The 17,492-nt window shown below is 35.3% G+C and overlaps 1 protein-coding gene across 1 annotated transcript in view; it reads left to right on the top strand.

The window, feature by feature from the left end:
* Positions 1–1,060: 1,060 nt before the first annotated feature.
* FAP (fibroblast activation protein alpha) overlaps positions 1,061–17,492 on the top strand; it is a 35,484-nt gene continuing 19,052 nt past the window's right edge. The window contains exons 1-11 of the mRNA XM_030454284.1: positions 1,061–1,204; positions 1,481–1,565; positions 7,258–7,353; positions 8,856–8,950; positions 9,093–9,167; positions 9,364–9,416; positions 10,477–10,549; positions 12,567–12,687; positions 13,097–13,251; positions 14,292–14,395; positions 14,761–14,896. Coding sequence (XP_030310144.1) covers positions 1,199–1,204; positions 1,481–1,565; positions 7,258–7,353; positions 8,856–8,950; positions 9,093–9,167; positions 9,364–9,416; positions 10,477–10,549; positions 12,567–12,687; positions 13,097–13,251; positions 14,292–14,395; positions 14,761–14,896 — 999 coding nt within the window. The 5' untranslated portion in view covers positions 1,061–1,198. The remainder of the gene's footprint in view (positions 1,205–1,480; positions 1,566–7,257; positions 7,354–8,855; positions 8,951–9,092; positions 9,168–9,363; positions 9,417–10,476; positions 10,550–12,566; positions 12,688–13,096; positions 13,252–14,291; positions 14,396–14,760; positions 14,897–17,492) is intronic.

Here is a 17,492-nt window from a genome sequence, read left to right as displayed (position 1 = left end):
GGAGATGTGAAATCGCTCCCGAGGCACACGGCTACCTCCAGGATACTAGGCATTGCAGGGGCAAGCTGCACTGCACTATCAGCCCACAAAATGTTGCCTCATTTAAACGTTTTTGTCTCTTTTCAGTCCTGACAGAGCAGCTGCTGGGGGCACGCCTCCAGGGGCCTGTTCCCCTCCGACCGTTCCTCCCCCCCGTCCTCGCCCTAGTCCGCTATTCCCACACCGCCCCCTCCCCGCAGCAGCGCCGCTACAGAGAACCGCCTGAGGGGGACGGGCGGGGGGCGGGCTGCCTGCGCCTGGCCCTGCCTCTGGCCGTTCGTTCCCGGCACTGCTCAGAGGAGTAGCAGTAGTGGGCGTATAGGCGTATTTGGATGAAGTCAGTGTAATGAGTACGGCATACTTCTGGCTTCCCGTTTCGAGGGTTTCTTCTTTCTGCTGAGGGCTCGCTTATATAACTTGACACTGCGGTCTCAAGAGTTTTCCTTGTTTTCTGTTAACCTCATTTCGGTGTGTTAAATAAAATACATGCAAGTGGTGGTTTAAATGCTATTTCAGAACTTGCACTGGGCCAGTGGTTATTTTCTTCCCTAAGTTCTGTAATATCCTATAGAAGTTAATAATTTTCTGAGAGAAAAGCAAATTTCATCACACGTGGAAGACATTAAATGATAACGATTCCGGTTTCTTGTTTTGCATTCGTACACCATTGTCTATTTCAGAAAGTAGACATATGTATAAGCCATAAAGTTGTTGGATTTTCTTTAAACTTCTCTGTAGAGAGTAGAAATAAGGTTATGACTATGTCTTTGAGGATGTGAGGATTGCCAAAACACACAGTAAGGATCTTTTTCAGAGAAAACAGTACATATCAAGTAACTGTTGATTCATAAAATCCCTAAGTTAGTGCAAGCAGATGTTGGTTACAGCTCACATAGATGGGAAGTATATAATCACCACTCCTGTAGCCACCCACTGTCCATTTCTGCTTCAAGAACTTCCCCGAAAGCCTGTTTCTAATTTTATGGAAGCCCTTTGAAATTTGGCAGAGTTTTCAAAAGTATGTAGGAAAAAAAAAAGTCTGCCAGAGGTTTGGCCTCCAACTGTGAAAACAGACACTGCTTTTTCAAACCCTCCTCCTATATCCACTGACCAACACCCAGAAGAGAGAATTTACATTCTTTTAGAATACGGCAGGAAAATGAAGGTCTGTATGCTGCTGAATTCAACTTTTGGGAACATTAACATCTGTTGTTTTAAACTGTCAGCTATCACCAGGACCAGGCTCTGATGTGAAAGTATTTGTTTTAAAGAAAAAGGAAAAGTAAAGTACTTTTCAAATGTACTGCAGAGACATTTTTGCTTTTTGCTTGGATAGATTACAGCAGTTAGAGAGAGTGGGAAGATTTAATTATTTACAAGTCAAAGAAGTGTGGTAAAGGCAGTACTAGAAATGTAATTATTGTGATTTTATTTCCTGCAGACCCGGCTAAAAATCATATTTGGTGTGGTGATATGCCTTTTGCTTTCCTTATTACTTATGTGCATTATACTGCTTCCATCAAAAGGTAAGGTATTTGTATTTTAATGCAGTGAAAAACACAGTATCTTTACCTACTTTGGCTTCTAAAATTCTTTAGTATTGTCCTGTCAGAATTGTTACAGCTTTATAATTTTACAGAAATGTAGTGACAACTGAAATATGATGAAGGTAAGATTGAAATGTCAGCAGATGTTTGAAACAAGGAACTCCTTGAAGTGAAAAGTACCTGAATTAACTTTATTGTGTATGTTATATAATGTTCTTAGACAGGACTGCAAAAATAATTCTTAGATCTCCTCATGTTACGTTATCTTTTGTGGCAGGGGTTAGGAGACTCACAAATCATTAGCAAGTGTCTCTAGCTTGGTGAATTTGCATTTGATTTTAAATGCTTGTATGATAATTACAGAAGTTCTGTATCCAATTACAAGTTAAAGTTTTGCTGTAGGTATGGTATGGTGAGTTGTTTGTGAACATATTTAAGATTGCATTTGAAAATTAAAGTCAGCATTATATAAAAGAGGGATGTATAGGTTGCTCTAGTATTATTATGCCAGCTATAGATAAATACACAGTGAGGTCTGTTGTGTTCTCTGTAAAGTTTGAAGTGAGCATAGTTTGAAATTTAGAGCCTGAGTAGTGCTGACCTGATGGTAATTTTTTTCTGAGAGAGGAACGGTAAGGCAGTAAGTAATACAAGTATTTACATGGCCCTGAAATAATTAAATAGTAATGAAAAGCCTATATTCCGGTAACAGTATCTATTTATGGGATATTTTTGCTATTATTATTCCTTGTTCATGTATTGGCAAGGTGACTGAAATTAAAAAATCACTTTTTGATCTACAGTTGTATGTTACAAAATCCATTATCTGCTTAAGTTTTGTGAAAGCTAAGTCCTGTAGTTAATGTGCAGGTTATTTGAAAGGAGAAATCTCTTTCCTCTTTCTTTGGAATATGAGTATCATGCGTTGATTCATTGAGAGAGAGATGGGAGGTTTCTGAAAGTTCAAGTTGATTCTGTTATGCAGCATGTAAGTATGAGGACTGATTATATCCTGGGAGGCAGTGCTGGAGAGGTACTTCTTCAGAGTGATAGGTTGAACTTTTACTGTCAGTGATAGGGTGCCAGATTTTTTGGCTAGCTTAAACATGGTAAAATCTGAGCTTTCATTACTAGATGAGTGGTATCAAGTCAGATTTACTCATGCCAAGTCTGCATGTTATGACAGGGCTGAATTTTTTTGAGTTTTATGTAAAAAAACGCAGTGAAGAAAAAAAGAGCAGTGAGGAAAAAGAGGCAGGAGACCAAGGGTTGGTTTGGCAGCCTGAAGAAGTTGCAAAAGATTATGGGAAGTACTGTAGGAGAAAATGATTGTATTTTTTCCTTCTGAAGTTATCATGTACAATCTCACTGATCTTAGTCTAAGCCTTTTCAATACTGGAGCCAGTATAAAGAATTCTTTTTTTTCTGTGTGTTTAGTGGTTTGGTAACCAGTCATATCAGACATGATATTTAGACCCAGTAGGATGATTAAGAATTTATCTCACTTTACAGAATGCTTTGGAAGGAACATATTAGAAAATTGTGGAAGTGAAAATTGTGTTGAACACACAATTATGTTGAACGAGTCTGATTATTGCCTCTTATTCTCAGGTGGAATCACAAATGCTGCAGTTATCTGTTTAAACACCTCAACTTTTTTTAATGCATAGAAGTAGACTGATCAGTTGTAAAAGGAAGAAATAGAAATTAATTTTACTGTTACAAATTTTGCAAGTCAAAGACAGGAAACAGCTACAGAGATGGAATGTTGTTTGCACATTCCATTTTTACTACTACTTAACTGGAAGGATGTGGCAATCTAGAGGGACAATTAATTGCATATGAGAAATGTGCAGACACAGACTTACTGAATTTCTGTTTAAGAAATTAGCAAAGAAATGTTAACTAATTCTGAAAGAACTGGAAGGAATACTCTGTTCTGGATTTCTCTGTTAAGTTTCTAGTAATTTCATGTTCTTCAAACTTCTCAAAATGGGACAGCTGGTTTTGGTTTACACATGGAAGAGTATAAATGTGAACAATTCTCAAAAGTTATACTCGTAAACAATTTCCCATTTGGAAAGGAAGGAAGTTCTTATTTGCTCTTACTACATAATTTCTGTGTGTCTGAGAAGATCAAGGAAGGCAGTGTCAATATAGTGAATGGCATCTATGCCAAAGAAATCAGTGAGAGTTTTTTGACATTTTTTGAGTTAGGAATGTGCTGTGTGATTTACCTTACTATGATAAACCCAGCTTTGATAACCCCACTCTAAACAGTTTCTTTTCACTTGGGCACTGGTGTGGCTAGTTGTATTCTTCTGCAGAATAACCAAGAAACAAAATACCTGTCTGCAGTTGAAAAGCAATAGCAGAAACAGAGGCAGACTTGCAGTTCATAGAATCATCTAATGGTTGTGCAGTTCAAACTTCCCTGTGTGGCCAAGGACACCTGTGGCTAGACCAGGTTGCTCAAAGCTCCATCCAACCTGGCCTTGAACTCTTCAAGGGAGGGGTCTCCACAACCTCCCCAGGGCAACCTCTTCAAGTGTCTTACCACTTAATTTGGCAAGACGACACAATTTATGTGGATGCACATTAGACCATGTTGTGGAATAATGCAGCAGGGCTTTGAAATCCAAAGCAAGGGTTGTGTTGGTCTACTCACATCCAGTCTTTGAAAGGGAGTAATCTGCATAATACAAACAGAATTTCACAGTGATGGATCGGTGTGCATAAAGTTAATTTGAGTTGAATATAATTCTACATTTTTTTTTTATTGTTTCATATTTTGAATATGATTCTATAGTGAAATGAGGCAATCAGGTGTTGCTAATTACGAGGTGGGAGGCATGAGCTTGTGTTAAGCCCACCTTTTATTGGTCGCCCAATCCTGCTCATGTGCAGCTGGGGTAAGCCCTAATTGGGCACAGGTGGGCTTAACACAAGCTCCCACCTCCCACCTCGTAATTAGCAACACCTAATTGCCTCATTTCACTACATAATTCTGTATTTTTTATTAAACTTTCTCACAACAACAAACTGATTAATAAAAGAGAAGATATCTCCATAAAGTCAGTAACAATTAATAGATGCAGGCTTTTATAACCAAAATTGTAAGTCTAATACACTCAAATGCATGAGTGAGTAGTTATAATAATGGAATATATAAAGCAAGTTGCATTGTGAAGCAAAATAACCATTTCAGTGCACAGACAAACACAGAACTGCACTCCATAAATGAATGCAAATGGACTGCAAAGGATTGAAACTGAGACAGTGCGGTGGAAAAGAGCAAAGCTGAAACTTGGTAAGCTTTCATTTCTGTGGCTGGCTCTGCCATTTGCTTTCTCTTTGTTCTTGAGTATCTTTTTTGATCTTTTTTGTTTCATGGAGAAATGAAACACAACAAAAGGACTTCCCAAGCCTACCAACAGCCATCCAAATTGATGTCTATGTAGTGCTGCAGACATGTAAAGTACTTTTCATGTTAGGGTCTGTTTTGTAAGCAGAGATTTTAAATACTATCATTGAACCAATCTTTAGTTACAGAAGAAAGAATCCCTGACAATTACAGGAAACAATTAAAGAGTATGTTTTAATTAAAGTATTTAAATTTATCTTCTGTTGCCTAGAAACAAGCATTCAAAACTAGAAGTAATCAAGCAAGAATTAGTAATTTTCAGATTTTTTGTAGTCCACTGGTAGGAATTCAGATGCAAGTGGACACGTTTTGAAAATAATTAGCAGCCATTATAAATTATCATGGAATATTAAGTATGCTAGGGTGAGATGGCTAAAAGAGTATAGGCTTAAATTAGAGCTGTGAAATTTAGCTTAGAGATGAGGTATTTGTGATATTGCTTGTGTTTTTAGTAAAAAAAAATCCTCTTAAACTAAAAGAAGGAACCAGGGAATTTTACCAAATAAAGGTATCAAGCAGGACTGTAAATCAAAGTCTCCTATACACACAACCATTTTCTTTTGTTAATAGGCATGTTCACTTGTAGAGTTTAAACTGAAAGCTAGTGCTAAGTAATCATTCAATATAGAAGTAGATTCATCTTTGGAATTATTTACTATGCACTTTTTAAGAGTTTGCCATCTTCTGTGATTATCATTAATGTATCAAGGATCTCTAATAGGATCACAGTATTAGCAAGAGGAGTTAACTTCTTATTGAACTTCTTGGGATATTTTCTGGACATATTGCTAGCTTAGTGTTTATACAGGTAGGTTTTTGCCTATGGATTGGCATTCAGTTTTATTTCTCATGACAGCTTTCTTCTACATTAGTGCAGACAAGGCTAGTGTCAAAAGTCAACCTGACATGTGTATTCTACAGTAACTAAGTCACTTAGCAGAAGAAAAAATGTATTATCATTACAAAGTACTATAGAAAAGAATATGAATTCCTTCCCAGGAAGTCAGTGTGATCTTAACAGAGAGGGCATCTGTAATGAGAAAGTGATGGAGCATGATATGAAACCTGAGGACAACAAGTCATCTTGATTATCATGCTGTCATCTGGGAGCTCTGAAGGAACAAATATGGGGAAGTGGCAGAAATCTACTAGGCTGCAGAGTGACATCCTCGCTACTTCTGAAGACCATGGCAAAAGTCCTTTGATTTTAAAGGAGAAAAGCATAAAATCCAAAATGCCAAAGCTTAAAAGGTGCCATTTTTATAGTACTGGACTCTAAAAAATGGCCTTTATCAGAAATGTTCCTGTGTCTTTTGAAGATTAAAGATTTTGTGTGCTCTTTCTCTTCAGAACTGCATAGTTTTTCTTTGTGGTTTCTTTTTACATTTTTATAATGGAATTTTTCATTTCCATGCACTTAACAAATCAGATTTTCAGCATTACCCTTGCTCATCTGCTTGATGCTCCTTAAATTTGTCTTGTAAAATCTGCCTTAGCCACCACAAAACCAGCCACAGCTGCAGCTATCTGATCTTTTTAGAAACTATATGTATAAGTATTTGTCTTCTCTCCAGAATCATTGCCAGTTTTCTTCTGCAGCATGAAATAAAAAGATGAAGTTTGGGTTAACTCATTAATTAATTTCAAGCATTGTTTTTACCTGCATATCTTCATCTATTTTTTCATGTGGCTACTAAAAAACATATGTGGATGGGGATTATTTTGCAAGCCTTCTATCCATCTTCTAACACTGATTTATGAAATATTTATAAAATGTGACAGTCAGGGTTTCTATGCACATTCCATTGTTTGACTTGGCTGAATATGTGCAGGTCCCTATTAAAATAGTTATCTCTACATACAAGTTCATGAAACCTGTTGATTTATCTTTGATTCGCCTTTTGTGTGGAAAATTATCTTCTTGGATTCACAGGTTCTGAAATTAAATATGTGTGGATGAATAAATGACTGGGTGAAACAAATTGATTTTTCTAGCTTCTACTTTTGTATTCCTAAAGGTGAGTCCTTCAGAGATTAAAAAACCTTTCCAAAACAGCAACTGAGAACTTTCCTTTCTGCTGTGCCTATTCTCTTCATACGTCCAGAATTATGTGATACTCACTGTTCCCCAGTGCTAAAGATAGAAAATAGGAAATATTGAACTAGCAATTACTTCTTTTTTGTTGTTTTTGTTTTTTCCCCATTTCACAGCATTGCATTAACAGAAATTTTTTGTCTTTTTCTTAGTCGTCAACACAGATGGTGGTCCCAGAGCTCTTACACTGGAGGATTATTTGAATGGAAACTTCCAATATAAAACATTTTTTCCATATTGGGTATCAGGTCAGTAAAACCTTTTCTCAAAATATACATACACCTTTCTAATATGTATTTCCAGACTGGTTTATCCAGACTCAGAAAAGTATTTTTATTCCAGCTTCCCTGTTAATGAATGCTAACTATGAAATTAAACAATCTGCTAGTCAAAACTTTTGGTTTAAATTTACTCCTCTGTCAGTCATTCTAGAAACTGCAGGTATCTGATGTTTCAACAGACATGTTTGAGTCAAGTATAAACTGTACTTTAACAGAAACCTTCAGTTTTTTATTTCTTTTGCTGTCATATTCATTTCTTCAAGTGAAAGAAATACGTCAATGTGTCACTCATTTCTTAAGCAATCTCCCTTTTTGTGTTTGTCACAGAACTTCTTCATTTACCACTTGTAAAAATTCAGGTAGCTTGTCTTCCAGCTTTGTTTCCAGTAGTAGCTAGCTTTGCAATGAGCCCAACTGTTCTCATTTCATTTAGAAAAATGATAACTGCTGAAATTCCTGAGTTCACAAACTTTGCATAGAAAACAAGGTTGAGGTTCTAATCATGTTTCTGAAAGCAGAAGGTAGAATATGAAGTTAATTGCTCCTGCTATAGATGGCTGTGTGGCTGAAATAATAGTTTAATAATAATTAAATAATAGTTTAATTAGTGGATTGCACAGCACCAAAAAGCTTGAGGTAGTTTGTATTACATTCTAGTACACACACCACTCTGCACCATGTCAAGCAATTCTTATTCTCTGACTAGAGACAAGAAAAATAGTACTGTTGACATGGGGTCGTGCCAAGTTAGTTTTAATTCACAGTTTTAGAACTGAACTGAAGCCTTCCAGGACATCACTAGCAGCAGTTCAAGTTTTACAGTTAAAAAATTGATGTTGACATCCCTTTTATGATTTAAAGTTCACCATTTGTTAGAATACTGTCTGAAGTATGTAGGCAGCATGTCACCTAATCTTAGTATTCTACTCCTCCTGAAATTCTCATCTAGATTCTCTTCCAAACTGTGGCTCAGTTTGGTACAGGCACGGTTAAATTCTGTTCCCACTGAAGGACACCCACCCTTGCTTTGTAGGACCTGTAAAGGTCAGTATCACATAAGCAGTGTCAGTTACATGGTACTGCTATTACCTGCAGATTTTGTACAAATGAGAATGGTCTGGTGAACTGATAAGCATATTGCTCAAATTTTTTCTTTAAAACATTTATATTGTGATATTGACCTTCTAATGTGTCTGTCCCTTGTATTCTTTATCAAACATTATTGAGAAAAAAACCTGGCAGTTTATTACAAAGTTAACTACCTGATTCTGTGTGCAGTCTGCAATCTTAAGAATGTCCTCAAGAACCTTGTAGACCATATGTTGATAATTCTGTATGTTTTTCTGTAGGTGTCAAAAGAAATTTGCTCAAAATCTATTTGCTGAAAGGAGTATGAATAGTTTGATAAACTAATCTGTTTTGTAGTGTCTTCTGTGTAAGGTAACAGCCCCTTTATCTTCTTTATAAAGATAATGAATATCTTCATCAGTCTGCAGAAGATGACATTATTCTTTACAATGTTGAAATGAACTACCCAACTACCCTCATGACTAACAGCACAATGGTATGTACCTTTTCAATCAATAAAAAGACAACAAAATACAGCTGTGTTTCAAGTGCCAGTTGAAAAGTCAGTGGATTAAAATCTCACTCATCAAATCTTTATCTTTTTTTACTGCAATCTAATCTACCTCTTAATCTTTCAGAAACAAGTTAATGCTTCAAATTATTTGTTGTCATCAGACAAGTATTTCATAGCTCTGGAAAGCAATTATTCAAAGGTAATGAATAGGTTACTTTATCACTAAATCAAATGTTTGGTTTTGTTTAGTATTTTGTTGATTATGGTTGCCACAGAGAAATGTTTGTTGGCATTTTCTTAAGAAAGGGGCAGGCTGTGAGAAGGCAGCTGATGGTGTGTAATTAGATTATCTTTTTCCACGTTGATAATAGTATTTTCTTGCTTAATTTTTGCAGCTGTGGAGATACTCTTACACAGCGTCATACCACATTTATGATCTCATGTATGGGTAAGACCTAAAGGTTTCTTTCAGAGAGCTATAGCGAATACTGTGTAGTGATGTGTTTGCAATTATTTCCACCAAAATACTCTATAGTAGTGAGACTACCACCTTGCTTTGCTTTTGCCTGGATTTGTCAGGTCACTTGTTTGCTTGAAAAAATGACCTCTAATAAATTCATGCAGTCTTTTCATCTACTCATCCAGGTATCTTGATAGTTTTATATTTGTTTTTTTCTTCTTTGCATAATTTTCTCCTACCCTATTTCAGCTCCTTGAGTCTACTTCAGTCACACACCAGATGTTTCCATGCCATTCTGTTGTCCACTTCATCCTTTTTAATTGTTGATCTAATTGGCTTTCCTAAAACTCTCACATGTCCTTTAGTGCTCAAGTGATCTTGTAACAGTCCGTTTTGGGTTCCTCTAAATTTTACAGCTTTTCCCATGGCATTTGATCTCTTTTTTAAGATCTTCTCCAGACCACTCCTCTTTCCAGCCAACTTTGAAGGAGGTTTTCAGCCACCCCAGTCATCTTTTTATGCAGTAGCATGACTAAACACTTCTTAGCTCTGAGCAACAGGGGCTGCACTGAGCTGCTACATTCCTGGGAAAGTGCTGGCTCAAGGTGACAGGAAAGTATTGCTGCAAGCTAATGTGAGTAGAGAGCTACTGCATGTGGGTCAGCATCTTTAACTGTAGCTGCTGCTGTTAGGCTTTCCTCAGCATGCCATATCCTGAGTTCACTTTCCCAATAACTTGCTGAGAATGCAGTGGATACTGCAGGTAGAGCAAATGACTGTAGATGCTTGTGCAGTGTCCAGAAAGAGATAAGACTGGCTTCCTGTAGTGTTGATTATGTTTTCAAAGGGCTGAGTTGCAAGCCTTTACCAGCACTAGTGCACACCATCACATTACTGCATGTCTCAATGCCTGACTTAATTTTGTGTTCCTCAAGAAAAAATAAGCTGTTAGAAAATATATCCTGTTATGATTTTTTAGGAATGTAAAGTATAATGATCCATTTGCACTGTGCTCAAAAAGCCATCTCAACTTCTTTCCTTTTTTTAGTGGTTTTGTAACAGAAAATCAGCTTCCACATAAAATTCAGTATATATCCTGGTCACCTGTTGGACACAAATTGGTCAGTAAAGATTAAGCACTAGAATGATATTGCTTTGCGTGGCTAGACGACATTTATTTGCCTCTGATTATTGTTTTGTTAGACCATATTTTTGACAGCCCTGTGTGTATTAACATTGGTTGTGAGCAAGAATGACAAGGAAAGCAGTTTTAACTTGTTAAAATTTAATTTGTCTATGTCTCAGTAGAAGAATCCGTGTTCTCAGCTACATTATGTGTTTCAGTTAAGCTGCCATCTCCTATCAAGAATTGGGCAACATTCTTGTATGTAGGATTTAATGTACTTTTAAGGCCTGAAAACTGATGTGTTTTCCTTTGATACTATGCAATACATGTGTTTACCATGGAGATTTAGAGAAGCACTGTTTAAAATATTTTTTACATTTTTACTCTAGGAAAAGGCTGACAGATTCTGTGATTTTTATTTTTTTTTTTTTTAGAAGCTACTTGATAGCCAAGCATGTATTTCTTAGTAATGACAATAAACCTGTTTCATTTAGTAACTTCATAAAATTTTTAAAATTTTTGGTTCCAGTAATAGTTTGTGGGGTTTTTTTACTACTTATCCATTATTGACAAAATATTTGTGAAAGAAAAAATGTTAAACATGGATGTTAAACACTAGGATGTTAAACATCCTAGTTTCAGAAGGTATCCAAGGAGTGGGCTAGATATGAATGGACAATTTATTAGAATTTTTTTTTCATGTTCTAAGGGAATATTAATTCTCTTCATTCAGTTAAATATTGTTATTTGCTTTATCAAGGATTCTCAAGACAGAACACAGTGAAGATAGTTTCCTATCCCACTAGTACTATGTTGTTCCTAACCCACATGTCTGTGATGTTTTTATACAACATTCCTTGTAAGGAGAGTTTCAGGAGTTGATTTGTTTTTCATTTAAGCACAAAGTAGTTAAATGTTACATGAATGTTCCTAATAAATGCTTGCATTTATTAATGTAATACATTAATATGTATTTCAAAATAGCTTCAAAAGGCATAATTTTCTAATAAAGTGATATTGTGGTGCTGGTATCTTAACCACATGTCTATTAATTTGACTGAAATTTAGATGTACCAAAGACCTTCAAGCATTTCATACAAGAAATCTCTTTTGGTGACTTATTTATTATAAATGAACAAACCATGCCAGACAGAGTAAAATCTTTTTTGACTCATCTCACATTTGACAGGTGTTCTCTTTTTAGCTGTTATGTATTTGTTTTCATCTTCTACTTTTCATGGAACCAGAAGAGAAGTCATAGAATAGTTTGTGTCTTGAAAAAAAGCCAGAAATTTGAATGAGCTTCAGGTTTGGGGTTTTTTTTTGGGGGGGGGTTGGGGTTTGGGGTTTTTTTTGCGTATGTGTGATTTTCCACACCAAAGCTAGCCACAGAATCCTCTAAAGTTGTTAAAATCAAAGAAGTCATTTAGGATTTATTCTCAGCAAGTTAAACACAGAATCTGGCCTGTAACGTATGAATTCGCTCTCTACAACTACCTGAAAGGAGGGTGTAGCCAGGTGGGGGTTGGGCTCTTTTACCAAACGACTTTCAACAAGACAAGAGGGCATGGACTTAAGTTGTGCCAGGGGAAGTTTAGGTTAGATATTAGAAAGAATTTCTTTACGGAAAGAGTGATCCGTCATTGGAATGGGCTGCCCACTGAAGTGGTGGATTCTCCGTCCCTGGAGATATTTAAAAAAAGACTGGATGTGGCACTCAGTGCCATGGTCTAGCAACCGCAACGGTGGTTCAAGGGTTGGACTCGATGATCTCTGAGGTCCCTTCCAACCCAGCCAATTCTATGATTCTATGATTCTATGATTCTATGATTCTATGATTCTATGAATTATTTACTAAGGTACCTAATTTTGGAGAAGATGTAGCATTTATTTCCCATTTTGTATTCATTGCATCTTCTTGTTGGTATAAAGTAAGATCATTGACCACAGAAGATCTTACTCTGACCCTTGTTATTGGTACCTATACTCAAAAGAAACACTTTCTTTATTAGGTATATGTATATCAGAATAATATCTATTTAAAACGAAGTCCAATGGAACGAGCAATTAAATTAACTAATGATGGAAAAGAAAATGAAATATTTAATGGGATTCCTGATTGGGTCTATGAAGGTAAGTAAATCTTGAAGGGGGACAACTGTCATGTTAAATACCTTGTCTAGATTACCTGGTTCTCACAGTCCATCATGAAGTATCTGTGATGATATATTTTTAGAGCCCTATATGATTACTTAAGCTTCGTATTTTATTTTCCATATACAATGACTGCATTTTATATTCGTAGAGTGTAAACAAAATGCTGACTCTTGTTACTGTTTCATGCATACATGAAAAACTCAAGGGAGTTAAATGGCAACTGTGTGCCTGCTCTGAGTTCTCAAGGCCTTTCAGAATTGAGATGTATTTCAATGGATGGTGTTATTTATTTATTATAACTCTCCTTACATATCTAGGTTTCTAAGAGCAGAATAGATCTGAAGATAAATTACAATGATAAACTAATACAATTTTTTTTCCTCAGAGGAAATGCTAGCAACAAAATATGCACTGTGGTGGTCTCCAAATGGAAAATATTTAGCATATGTACAATTTAATGATTCTGACATACCAGTTATTGAATATTCATATTTTGGTGAGGACCAGTATCCAAGGAAAATAATTATCCCGTACCCAAAGGTAAGTTTTCTTATTCTTTTGGCCTATTTTATGTTTAGAAATCAGTTATGACAATGATAAAATGAACTGTGCTTAAAAAATGGTTGTATTACAGTGGTTGAATACATTGGGGCCTAAATTAATGAAAGAAAACAAACTTGGATGAAATTCTGAGGAGGTATAGGTACATTCAAAAGTGTATATGTTTAATATCAGTGAAACCCATTACTCCTGTAAGTAAAAACCATGTGAAAAAAGTGCATGCTTGCATGATCCAGCCTAGCTTTTTCCAGTTAAGTTCACTTATTGTGCTTACTATGCAACTGTTACTTTAAATTACAGTAAATGAATTATGAGACGTGTTTTATTTTCAGAAATAAAGTTTGTGGTGGCTTCAGCTTATTTGCACATTTCATAGTGCTTTTTTATCTCAAGGAGCTTTGGATTTTAACTGCTTTCAAGTGCCAGATCTAAGACAAGAAGGTTTGGGGTTGACATTTCTTCAGCACATATATTAGAGAGTTCTCCTGACTCTTCATGTGATTGCAAGCAATCATGTTAATCTATTTTAAAAAGTTACTCACCTGTCAGGTTGTATACATTCTGAAGTAAAGCTGGATAGTATAGACCCCACATGGAGGAGAATTAAAAAACTAATAATGTGTGCAATGAATAAGCAAGCATGAAATAAGTTTAAACAACACCATTTTATTTCACAGCTGGGATGTCAAAGAGCACTTGCAATCATGTGAATATACTCCTGGAGTTTTATGCCAAAGTGTAGTGGGTGCTGCAGAGATCCACACTGCAGATAGAACTCTGGTTCCCATCAAGCATATTTGCTCTAAATAAAGGGGGGGCTCAAAAGGTTTCTTCTTTATATTTGAAATGATGCAAAGGTAAGTAACATACTACTGCTGTGGTGTCACTCTGAGATCTTATAAGACTACATTTGAATACATTGTAACCTGTCTTCTTTCCTGCAAAAAAAGTGTTATAATTTTCCTTGTTCTGAATGGTTTAGAGCATAATTTGAATAACCTGATACATTTTCTTTTAAGGCTGGGGCTAAGAATCCTACTGTAAAGGTGTTTATTGTAGACACTATAAACCCTGAAGCATTTGGTCCTAAGGAGGTGCCTGTTCCTGCAGTCATAGCATCAAGGTAGTGTGCCCTCAAATATGACTTCTCTCTTTTAAAAAAAGAATTTGTCCATTTTTTAAAAAAAGCATTTGTCCATTTTTTTAAATACTTCAGCCTTTGAGTTGTTTTCTAACACTATGTATTCATCTATAGTGCTATATTCATCTTCTACATGGATCAGAACCTAACTAGAAATACTGTATTTTGAGTCTGTCTGTCCATGTGCTAAATTATTGCATAGGACAAAAAAAAAAAAATTACATAAGACAATGGAAACTTTGCTGTCTTCCACAGCCCAATATGGGGGATACAATATGTAGCATTGCTTTTATATTCCTGTTCTTTAACAACCACCATTTCTTTCTTATTTTTCTTGGATTTTTTAGTGATCACTATTTTACTTGGCTTACTTGGGTAACAGACAGTCGAATCTGTGTGCAGTGGCTAAAGAGAATCCAGAATTTTTCAGTCTTAGCTATTTGTGACTTCAAAGAAAATTCAAATACTTGGGACTGTCCAGAGGTAATAAAGTTGGAAATATAAATTTAACTTGCTGAAATTAGCATTTCCTACTCCCATCTACATAACTATTTTAACATCTGCTGGTCACGTATAGGTCTCTCTGACTTTCTTGCAGAAGTATATTTAATCTTGCCCTAAATTCTTTCACAAAATAATTGTGTGCCTGCCATAATTGCATTTTCCACTGTGGGACCACACTCATCTCTTAGCTGTTTTTTCAATATCTTAATTGCTGAGGGAGGGATGAAAAAATTTAATTGCACCAAAAAGAAATAAAAGCACCAAAATATTTTTAATGAGGCTTAAATAACAATCAAAGCAACAAGAATAAGCTATTGAGCAGCTGTTTAGTTTCTTCCTGCTCCCTCATCTTCAGAAGTGATCATAAAAGGTAATCATGAAAGTCCGTTATGATTAATGCTAAATTTGTTGAAAGAATATACTGATTAAAAGCAAGGCAGGTTTTCAAGAGGGAGAAATTCTTATGTTTTATCAAATCATACAGCTGGAGAATTCAGGCAACAGAAACACAATCCCTTTTTCAGATCTGAAAAGAAAACTTCCAGCTAATTGCAAGAGTATCTTTACATTTGGTTTCAGTATGTCGTTCTATCATTAGGACAGTTTGGAGGAAAAGCCATACCCTGCCAAGCAGAAGCTGAGATGGGCTAGCTATCTATAACTACATATAGGTAGCTATAGATCTTACATACAGAAACCTTTATGAAAATAATATTATTTAAAGACCTTGTAAAGACTGAAGACTGTAGACACTGATAAAATTATATAGATCCTGAAGGAAAGGATAACCCTGAATTTCAGTAACACTAGTACAGAAGTCTCATTTATTGTGTTTTAGCACTGGTTTGCATGTCTTATTTATTGAGGTTAAGGTGCAGAACACCTGTAAAAAATTAACATAAAAGGCAAGAATACTTATAAAAGTGTCCTGTATAACTGAGAAATAGTACATTCATGTTTTATTGAGACATCCTTTTTCATTCTGCAAATAATTTTTATTCCTCTATGATATAAAAATTGTTGCAAATTTAAAAGGAAGCTAAGGTCCTGTTCTTTCAAAGACATTATCACTGATGTAATTTTGCACAGAGAAATATGTGGTTTTTTAAGTGTTTTACTTCATAAGTACATTAACACTGAATCTCTATCTTGCCTCCAAGAAACCTACATTTTAATAATTAAATATGTTAACATACAGAAAAATCAAAGGTTCTGGGATTCTACCACAATCCACCAAAGTACTTTAACAAAAGCTTAACCTCAAGCATGTAAGCAGGTTTTTTTATTTCTGTAGGTCTATTTAGGTATTTATAATTAAGCATGTGCTTAATTGCTTTGCTGGAACCAGACCAGAACAATTAACATCTTGCAGGACTGTGTTCATGATCCTTGTTTGATTGCATTTCTCCATGAAATCTTATTTATTCAGTCACTACTGATGTTTCTATAATTCTATATTTATACAGTGATACAATGCTTTTACCACATTGAAGTCTGCACAAATGGCCAATTGAAGGAGTGTGAACAGATGGGAGTGCTGCATTAGCTCTATTTGCTGTTAGAAAGTAAATCTCTATGTTTCCATTGGCAAAAAATAGTTCTCTTGTTGATTTCAGATTGAATCAAGTCCTTAACGTACATAAAATGCTAGGCTTTATGTACTTGAAATAATAACAAAATATAATATACACGTAGTTCCTAAAGCATTAACTCATCAAAAATGTTCATGTATTCAATTCTTGCTCATGTGAATAGACCATGGAAATCAATATGACTTCAGTGGAACTATTCATGGGAGTAAAAGCTAGAATATGTTTATGAAATTGGGGTTCAAGAAACAAATTCATATTCTCTAGAAAACAAACTTGTTGAATTTATTTCAGACTGTAAAGAAATACTATACTAAATTAACAGTATGAAGAAAAGTTTGTAAGACAAAACAAGAAATAGATTGACTGAATGCGGAATTGTTAATTATTAAATCACTTGCTTGATACAACAAGATATTACACTCTTTAATGAAAAAGTCTGTGTTGAAAATGCACTGGAAACTTTATAACATAAATAAAAATGTGAAAGCACATCTAGCTGCAGGAGGTATTGATCCCTTTATGCTTACTATAAGATTTTTTATTTAAGTTTTGAAAATCAGGCCCTATAATATCTCTAAGCAGACCACCAAATATGGTGACCTTAATTTCTCTGTACTTAGTTAAAATATTTGGCTTGCATTTTTAAGGATTCTAAGGTTTGAATTCAAAAGATTTAGAACTAGTAGTCACATTATCCAGTGTTATAAATCATCATCTCAGCTTTGAAATAGAAGGAAACATGTCATATGAACCAGCTGAGAGTCTAACACAGATTTTTATTATTATTCCCGAAATAGTTTTTCTTGTTATTTACTCAAAAAACTCACAAGACTAAGTATTTGTTAATTCTTGCTTTCAGTGAAAATGTTCCATAAAGTTAATTATTTCAGATTTTTAAACTAAAATAATGGTATTAATGCAGTAACACTGTTTACCTCAGGCAACCTTCAAGCCCTTGAACCTTCATAGCAAGTATTCTGAAA

Source organism: Calypte anna, chromosome 7 (genome assembly GCF_003957555.1).
Source record: "Calypte anna isolate BGI_N300 chromosome 7, bCalAnn1_v1.p, whole genome shotgun sequence".
NCBI classification, from domain to species: domain Eukaryota; kingdom Metazoa; phylum Chordata; class Aves; order Apodiformes; family Trochilidae; genus Calypte; species Calypte anna.
This window is presented reverse-complemented; position numbering and strand designations above follow the sequence as displayed.